General features: G+C 30.0%; 1 protein-coding gene across 1 annotated transcript; it reads right to left on the bottom strand.

Annotated features, from left to right (window-relative positions):
* Window positions 1-6,158: 6,158 nt before the first annotated feature.
* LOC106340880 (laccase-2) lies at window positions 6,159-8,742 on the bottom strand. Its single transcript, XM_013779713.1, has 6 exons — window positions 8,539-8,742; window positions 8,275-8,426; window positions 7,928-8,172; window positions 7,709-7,837; window positions 6,653-7,627; window positions 6,159-6,514 (listed from the first exon to the last, which is right to left on the bottom strand). Exons 1-6 carry the CDS (start codon window positions 8,641-8,643, stop codon window positions 6,384-6,386), a joined length of 1,737 nt encoding a protein of 578 aa, XP_013635167.1. The 5' UTR covers window positions 8,644-8,742; the 3' UTR covers window positions 6,159-6,383.
* Window positions 8,743-10,142: the final 1,400 nt, after the last annotated feature.

Genomic DNA, 10,142 nt, shown 5'->3' with positions numbered 1-10,142 from the left:
ATATGGAGTGAATGAAGAGGAAGAGGAGTGATTGTATTTATAGGTTAAATCCTGCCGACAGACCGAGGAAATTCCGACGCCAACGGTTAGTTTGTCGGAATTTCCTCGGAATTTTGTAAAATCCCCAAACGGCTCTCCAACGGCTATAATATTTCCTCGGAATTCATCGGTTTTTTCCGAGGAAAATGTATTCCCTCGGAATAGTCTGACGGATTGATATTTCCTCGGAATTTCCTCGGAAATTCCTCGGGATATTCCGAGGATTTCATTTTCCGTCGGAATGTCCGTCATAATATCGCTGTTTTCTTGTAGTGGGATCTCTTATACTAAATTACTTCTTGGCTTGCACGAGCTCATCAATGAGCTCAGCAGCTTCCTCCACTGAATCTTCTGTGATTTTTCTTCAGCCATTTTAATCAGTATTTAAAAAAAAAATCAACAAGTTATGTATTCACATAAGAGAATGTTCGATGAATTACCGTGCCGATAGAATCAGCTCCTAGATCGGTGAATTTGGTTTCTGCAACGACCCTTTGATCGTCTTTGAGTGATAGCTGCTTCTTGACGATCTTGGACACTTTCTCAACTGTCTCTTGTTTGGCCTAATAAAACCAAATAGACAAAACCAATTCTCATACCCCATAATAGGCATAGATATGAATCATGGAAGACATTTTGAGAATTTTTTGTGAAATGTTTTGTCAAAAATCAAGGGGTTATTGAAGGGGCAGATACGTGTTTGAAGAAGACGTAGCCAGGTCTTTTTTTGTGCAAAAAATCGATTTTTTTAAAAAAAATGGAAACAAAATATTTCCAAATATTTTCAAAAATCTACTTCCCATATTTTCGGAACTGTTCATACTTATCCGTAGAATCTACATTCTACTATGTGTAGAATATAGTTAATCCGTTAGAAATCGATTTCTATAGCTTTTAAATTTTATGTAATGTGTAGATTGTAGGTTCTACATATTTTAGAATTGCACGCTAAGCGCGGAATGTGTATTCTAAATATTTTTAGATTACTGTTATTTTCGTAGATTATGTATTCTAACTTTAGTAGATTTATTGAAAAACGTGGAAGACATATTCTAACCATTGTAGATCTAATGAAAAATGTGAATTTCATTTTCTACTTTGTAGAATGTACATTCTACAGTCCGTAGAACGAAATTTGAAATTTTTATTTAAACATTTTTAAAACAAGAAAAATAAATTGGTATAGGTATTTACAAAGCAATTCCTATTTTTCCTAATTTTTTTGGTTTGTAAAACTATTTATTTGGTTTGTTTTTATAAATAAAAAGGGCATTATAGGAAAAAATGGACCAAATTTGAAATTAGTCTAATGGGACAATGTCTTTATTTTTTTTGTCTTAAAAACAATTTTCCCAAAAAAAAGTGTAGACAAATACCTAAGCTTATCGAAGCATTTTGGCATAAAAAAACTTATTTGCGATTATTGTATATCAAATTAAACAGAAGGCTCTCAGCTGGTCCTCTATACTGCTTTCTCTAGCATGTAAGCTCAACATGCTAAAATATGTATATCTGCAATCCCGGCTTCCTCCATGTCTTGCTTATTACTCTATGAGCCTCTGCAGAAGAATTCAGTCATTTTTAACACCTTTTTTGTGGGATGGTAATGTGGGTCTATGCTTTAGAGATCTCCAACACTTCAGCAAATGCATTTCTGGAAAAACTTTCCTGGAAAATCCTCACAAAGCCTAATTGCCTGCTCTCCTGAATATATATTCTATGGATATTAAAATAGGTTTACGCAAGAGACTCATATATGTGTGGCCACATGATAAAGTGTACCGAAGAAGTGTACTAAAATACTTTTGAATTCAGGTTGGTTAACAATCCAAGTTTATGAGCCACTAGATTATCATAGTGTGGTTATATTTTAATGTATAATATATAATTTTAAGTTTTTATGGGGCGTGGTTAAGCTTTTAGAATTTAGAGTTTATAATTATCTTATTAAAGTAGAATTATTTTAACCTTTTGTCTGGTAACATAGATAGCAGTAAAAAAAATAGTGATGTTTGGAAACATGGATAGCAGTAAGTTTTTCTTTTTTTAACGCTGATTTATTATGATCTTACAATTATGATATGAGAAAGATTACATAGACGATTCGACAACCGACAATACTAACTGCCTTATGAAGACTTACGCCTAACTGCATCACCTGAGCCGTCCTATGAAGATCCACGCTTGGCCAGATATTACTTGCACCATGTTGAAGATCCCTTGTAAGCATTTCTTCCGTAGTCTTCATAATTGTTTAATAAATTGCTCTCTCCAGGACTTGAAACCTGGATTCGTTGTAATCTTCAATAAATTGCATAGTCTGAGATTCGAACCCCAGACCTGGGTGTAGAAGCCTTTAAACCTTAACCAGTAGGCTATGGTGCTTCAACAAATTGGAAATCTATTATATTATATTAAAAAGTAATGGGTTTATGTTACTTGATATACATATTCAAATCAAAATAATAATTTAAAAATGATTTATATCAAAAATTCATTCAAAAATATACATATATTCAAAAATATACATATATTCAAAATTTGATTTTTACTAACATATTTTCCAATAACCATTATAAAAATGTTTTCAATATATATAACAAAAATACAATACAAATCCCAATTTCAAACACTGACTTAAATTAAAATTTAAAAATATAATATATGTGATTATTTATATGATTGTACATATAAAATATTACTAATTATAAGAAAACTTATTTGATAGTACGTATAAAATATGATTAATTATATGATGACACATATTTTTGTAACCCATGATGACACATATAGGATATATAATAGTGATTAGGGTGGATGTTCATGTTCATTTTCGGGTCTGTTTGAGATTTCGTGTTCGGTTCAGATCTTTGAGGATTCAGTTCCGATTTGGATAACCAATTTAAATTGGTTTGGTTAAATATTTGGATAGATAATTAATATGAGGAATTCCCAAGGATAGTTTTCTTAAAGTTTTTGTCACAAAAATAACCCTCAATAAAAAAATGACCAAAATAAGTTTTATTAAAGGGAAAAATGTATTTTTACCCTAAGCTTAACTAATCTAAACTTAGGGTTTAGAGTTAAGGGGTGGGGTTTTGGGGATAAAGTTTCAAATTTAAAAAAATAAAAAATTAAAATTAAAATTTTCAAAATAAAAATGGCTATTTTGGTCATTTTTTTCTTGGAGTCTATTTTTGTGACAAAAACTTAAAAATGACTATTTGAGAGAATTGCCCAATTAATAATTATTTAAGTATTTTTGGAGTTTTGAGTATATTTTAACTATTTTAGATATTTACGTTTGATTATTTGTATATATTTTCAAATATTTAAACGAACTTAAAAATATCATATATATTTTGGATGTTTTTATATATATTAAATCTAAAAATAATTAATATATATAAGTATATAAATCTATTTTGGATACCCAAAATACTTCGGTTCGGATCGGATTAAGTTTTAATTCTTCAAATACCAAAATTTTGAATAATTCGGATATTTAATCAATTTCGGTTCGGATTTGGTACTTCTTATTCGGATTGGGATCGTTTCGATTCTTCGAATTTGAATTTTTTGTCCAACCCTAAACAGTGACATAAAAAACAAATAGCATGATATTTTTTAAAAAATATACCCGCACAGACACGCAGGTCAAAATCTAGCTTAGATTATATGTGATGTTGTTAGAACATGTTGGTCATTTAGATTGTATAGTTTATAAACAATATTATGGGTTTTATTTTAGTTTTAGGAATTCAAAACCTGATTTTTTGGGGTTTAAAATTTCAAGTTACAATTCAGTAATTTATTTAGTTTTACGATTTCACCAATTTTCTCTGATTTTAAATTCTCTTCTAAAGAGGTATTTATCACACCATATTACTGCAAGGTTATTGTAATAGAACCACATTCGTTTGGTCAACGCGCTTTTGGGTATTACCATAACTAATCAAACCGATGTGTTGGCCCTTGGAGGGCCACATTTTCTCGTTTGTCCGAGATAAGACATGTAGACGCGTACAACGTGGGCAAATCCAAAAATGAATGAAAATTTTGTCAACAGTTTTTAAAGAAGATCACCGTGCATATAATTTTTAATTGAAACGACCCATATACAAAGTACGTAGGTCTTTCACAGTTTTATAGGCTTGCTATTATAAAATATTGAGACTATAGATTTACATCGTGTTACAAAATTGATCAATTACATGTATTTGGTCCGGTTTTACGGTAAACGATAACCAAAGGACGTCGAGTGGTTTAGATTGGGTTAGATGTTGACGAAAGAAGACTTCCTTTTGAGAGAGTTTGAAAAAAGAAAAACGCTGTCTTGAAAGAGGGTTTGGTTGTGCATAAAACCTGTCTTTTTATTTTATCTGTTACGCTTCTTTTTTGTCTCAAGCTAGTGATCTTGTAGAGCTGCGAGTGTTTGTTAAACATGATATAGAGAATTGTTGGATCTTGTAGTTGAAACGTAAGGATCACTCAAATCGTGAACATGTAGATCATCGAGTCGTTTTCTTGAATTTGTTTCTTGTAATAAAGAAAACGAAAACGAAAACCAGCAGTTCGAGATCGACATTTCCAGTTTCAATAGGTGAAGTCTGAACAGCTGTATCAGAACAACATGTTGTAGAAGCAATGTCTCGCACGCACACGTATACAGATTTTTTCCAGCCCATTTTAAATATGAAAAGCCCATCAAAAGACGATACAAATGATGCTTTAATGTCTCAACATTTACATACTTGATAAATATGAGTTCAGCTTATCATATGAGAACTATCATATTTTGGATATAATTGAAATCAATATCATAGTAAACTTACCTCTTGAGCGTAAAAGTCAACATATTTTTGAAAGATACATACTTTTGAAACATTAATTTAGAGACATATTTTTGAAACATTTAATTTAGAGTAAATGAAAGGTATTTAAAAAATATAGAATAGGTTAACCTACCAATTTAATAGAATTTCCATATTTAATTTTACATAAAAATCCTATTTTAAGCTAAAACATACTATAATTATCAAATTAAAAAATTATTATATAATTTTATTTTTCGTATTATAAAAAATCTTAGCTCGTATTAATTTATAATAATATTATATTACTAATTACAAAATAATTAATGCTTTATTTTATTAAAAATTGAAATTTTGGTATGATTTTCTTATATTTTCTCAACAGATTTTGTTATAACTAAAAATAAAATTTAAATATATTGGTTAAAATTTATTTTTAACTAATATTTTGGATTGTGTTTTAGGTTATTTTTAAAAACATTTTCCATATGAAAATATCAAACATAATATACTGAAATATTGAATACTAATTAGTGGTATCCATTTTAGTTTAAACATTATAACTTTAGTAATAGTAAAAACAGTCGATAAAATAAGACTCTAAATTAATTGAAAAGATAATGATTCAATGAAAGTTGTTAACGACTCCATCTTTTGTCATCTATCATAAATAATTTTTTTTGTTTCCATTAGACATGGGAACAAATCGAATATCCGAATTTTGGAGGTATTAGTGATACAGTCTATTTCCTATAAATAATTAATTATTCCATCCGACCTGGTTCGTATCTATCTGGATTATATTCGATGTTCGGATATCTGAAAATTTTATATTTTAACTAGATATCTGATTCGGAAAAAAATCAAAATAATATAATATAATAATATTTTCTTATTAGATAAAGTTATTAACCTTTTATGATTCTGATAACTTTAATAATCAATTTAATAAAAATATTTTAAGACTTACATAAAATCTAACAGTTATATAATTTATATATATATATAATTTTTTTATGTATATACAAGCATATAACAAATGAATCAGATATCCTTTCCTAAAAGTATTAGTATTTGTGATTTTTTTTTTGTTTTTACGGATATTGATATTAGTATATTTACTTTATTTTGTACAGTTATTCAGATCTAGATTTTTTGGTTTTAATAAAAATAAATAGCGAGTGAAACAAAATTTATAGCTATTCATCACTAGTTTCTAGATAATGAAAAACGATTAAGAGCGTTGCCGAGTTTTTGCCAATGAGTTTTCCGTTGGTTATAATAATTATTTTTTTTGCGTCAAAATTATGTACAAAGATATTATTACCGCGAACAAGGCTCTTCAGTTCACTCTTCTTTTTACAATATGAAAGGAGAAAGATAATAAAATAAAAACTCAGAACTCTCAGGTGTTGAATCAAAAACACACAAAAACAAAAGGAAAACGAAAACATATTGCACAATTTAAAGAAATATATCGAGAAGGGGAAAAGTGATGTGGCAACGGTCTAGGCGTCGGATTGGTCAGAGTCAACATTTAGGGAAATCCGAGGGAGGAGGAGGTAGCTTCTGATTTGGAAGGTCTCCATCCAGAACCACCCAAGCCATGGTCAAACCCCAACTCAAATGAATCTCAATGTGGCAATGCATGAACCACACACCTGACACCATCAAACAAAAACTATAAGAAATTACTGTTTTATTAAACATTAAAATTATCATCAGTCATATTCAAAACCGCATAATATATGTTGTAACTTGTGACACGCATTAAAAAAAAAAAAAACTTAAATCATTACCAGGGTTATCAGCGAGGAAGCGGATAGCAACCCAACCACCAGAGGGGACATTAATAGTGTTTCGTTCAACCGGGTCAGCTAGGTTATACTGTTTTGGGTCACGGGTCGGGTCAAAATTACCAAAGCCTTGACCTACCACATAAAAGTTGTAGCCATGAAGATGAATAGGGTGTGTCTCGATACCCAAGATGCTAGTGCCCTGCAAGACCAATTCGACAGTCGTGTTGTACTTCAAGACCACGACTTTGGTCCCTCTTGAGACCATTGTGTTGTTTGGTGGCACGCCGGTGTAATTAAATGGGAAAACAGGGGTACTTGGGAAATTGGTTGTGAAAACTTTCTTAGACATGCCAGAGAAGTATGATTGTAATAAAGAAGTAGTGTTTGGTAAGATGAAAGACACATTGTTGATAGCTGCTGCAAATTTTGTGGTATTAGTTGGTCCTTGGCAGGTCTGGTTTTTAGGACAAGGGTTGGTTCCTAAACCGACCGTAAAGAAAAACTTCTTATCCACGATTTTTGGAACGTTTGCCGGGAATCTAGAATTTGCCAAACTTCTAAACATTTTTGTAAAGTTCGCTGCATAGCTCGTACTGTTGATAGGAGGTAGAGAAGGTTTAATAACAGGAAGGTTTTTAGAAGAGTTAAAATGGTTTGAAGTAGGTTTGTGATGGTATTTGAGAATCCCTGCGACGGTTGTATTATCGATTGTTCCTTGGCCCGTGAAGTAAGGTCTTGCTAGCATGTAGAAGGTTGCATTCGGGTAAATAGGTTTGGTTTTGAGTAGAACGTTGGTGGTTTGTCCCGGACCGAGAAGAACAATGTTTGTTTGGAATGGTTTAACGTAGCTTGCGTCAGCTTCAACCACTGTCAATGTGTGATTGGCTATGATAAAGAAGAGTTCATCATCGAGTGCAGCATTGATCAGTTGTAGTAGATATGTCTTTCCAGGTTTCACAACCAACTTGTATGTTTCTGAAAAAGTAGATATATTTAATCGTTGCAAAACTAAATCAGTTTTTAATTTTAGACAAGAACAAGAAATACGATAATTACCTTTTGTGGAGCAATTATATAATGGGCCTGGTAACCCATTAAAAGTATGAGCATCTGACGCATTTGGACCTGCACCGGTCTGAAGAGCTTGTTGTACCACTGCTTGAGGATCAGCATTAAACCACTCACCTATACACAAATTAAATACATCAATCCTTTAAACAGATCGCTAACCATGTGGGACATATATAAAATTTATGCGTTCAGAAGATAAATTACCAAAGATTATAGGGACTTGTTTGTAGGGTTTGGGAAAAGGATAAGGTTGGTGGAGTTTAGGGAGAATGATCAATGGTCCGTACACGGTGGCTCTCATCCATTGAATGTGTGCATGCCACCACAAGGTTCCTCTTTGTCCAATAATCGTGAAGTTGTAAACATAACTTTGTCCCGTCTGAATTGGACATTGTGTCACATACGACGGTCCATCCGCCCATCCGCTCCTTAGCTGCCGGATCCCATGCCTAAATTTTATACATTCATTTATTTATTGAGGCTTAAAGAAAATTAAACAAGAGCTGAAAATTTTATTATCATTGTAAGACTATAAGCAACTAATAATTTACCAGTGTATGGAAATGTTATTGGATACATGATTAACAACTTTGATCTGAAGATTATCTCCTTCTCTTGCAGTAACCTTCGGTCCTGGAAATTTTCCGTTGACTGCCACAATTGTTTTTGTCTTGCATAATCGTGTGATGTTTTTAAGTTGAATCTGCCAGAGGGGAATTGGACTAAGTGACTAAAACATATCATATAAAAAAAAAAAAAAATTTAAGTCGTTAACTAATATATATTGACTCAAACTGAGACTAATTTATAATTACATGGAAGGTGTAGTGTCGAGCGATTCCTGCAGATGCTGCGTCGATGCCGTAAGTTATGGTGATCAGAAATGTCACAAGAAGATAATGCAAAACCCACATAGCCATGTATACTATTTATCTGAATATTGAAGGAAAATCTGTTTTTAAATTTCAGAACATTTATGTAAGAAGTATGATTTTCTTGTTATATCGTTTTCTGGTGAAGCTCTTAAGTGGTGTGTAAATAGAAGTCGAATGTTGTTTTTATATAAGGGAAAGAGGCGAATGGTAGGGTAGTGGTTGGTAACAAAAGCAAGGAACAAAATATATTTGTGATTTATTAGGATAAGTGATGAATAAGATGATTTAGTGTTGATGTTATAGTTGGTCCAATTGTTGACGGTCCGAGTGAATTCTAAGTTAACTAATTGTGTGTATAAACAATGGTAACCATAGCTCTACATCTAAATTTGTGTACCAACAAAATGATAATTTTATCTTTTTAAAAATTAGATACAAACAGATAATCGAGATATTAGCTAAATATCACTTATCTTTCTAAAGAACTCATCCCCTATATATTATTTGAGAAGCATTACAACTTCTTTTTGTACCCACATGTCATCACTAGAATGATTCTTAGAATCATCCCCTATATATTATTTGAGAAGCATTACAACTTTTTTTTGTAGCCACATGTCATCACTAGAATGATTATTAAAATCATTAGAGAAATATGTAGGTCCATCTAATTATATAATAAATTTTTTATTAAACTAACAATAAATTCATCATTAATGTACTTTATTATTTCCTTAAATAAAATTTACGGAATTACCTAATGTGACTAAAGTATATATGGCAATTAATGATTTTGAATAATAAAGATTTGATAAAAAATAGTGCATCTTCTATCATTGTTTAATTTTAAGCTATTAAATAAATTAAACAACCACAATAACCATATAATAAAAATTTAGATTTTTATGTATATGTTATATTTTGAATTTTTACAAATGGCTATAAATTAATAAAACTGTTAAAAGTCTCACATTCAAATTTTATGATTCATGGTTTAAAATTTTTGTTATGACAAAATACAAATGATTACAAAAATTATATAAGTAAAAAGTATAATTTAATTAATTATTAAGATTAATATATATATCGTTTCAAATTAAACTATAAACCATATAAAATACAATATTTTAGTTTCAAAATTTACTTTGAACAATTTTTTTGATAAAAGTTTTGAACGATCATTGACAACTTATTTTTTTTTTAAATTATAAATTACTAAAAATATTAATCCCACAATGAAAATTTTGTTATCAGTAATTTAAATTTTTTTCTATAAAAGTTACAAATGATCAAATAAACTATATGAGTAGAAATCATCATTTAATAGACATTAATATTAAAAATATACTAAAATATATTATCTATGTTAGTATCATTTAAATTTAATAACATATCCTATCAAATATAAAAAAAATATTTTTTGAATTAATAAAATTGATTTATATGTTCGCACTAATTTAATTATATTTTTAATAGTTACTAACTTTTAATTATTTAATATATATTTATTATTTCATAATATGTAAAAATATTTAATACATAAA

The sequence above is a fragment of the Brassica oleracea genome, chromosome C4 (assembly GCF_000695525.1).
Source record: "Brassica oleracea var. oleracea cultivar TO1000 chromosome C4, BOL, whole genome shotgun sequence".
In the NCBI taxonomy this organism is placed as follows: domain Eukaryota; kingdom Viridiplantae; phylum Streptophyta; class Magnoliopsida; order Brassicales; family Brassicaceae; genus Brassica; species Brassica oleracea.
The sequence above is the reverse complement of the archived record's forward strand: the minus strand, read 5'-3'. Positions and strand labels throughout refer to the sequence as shown.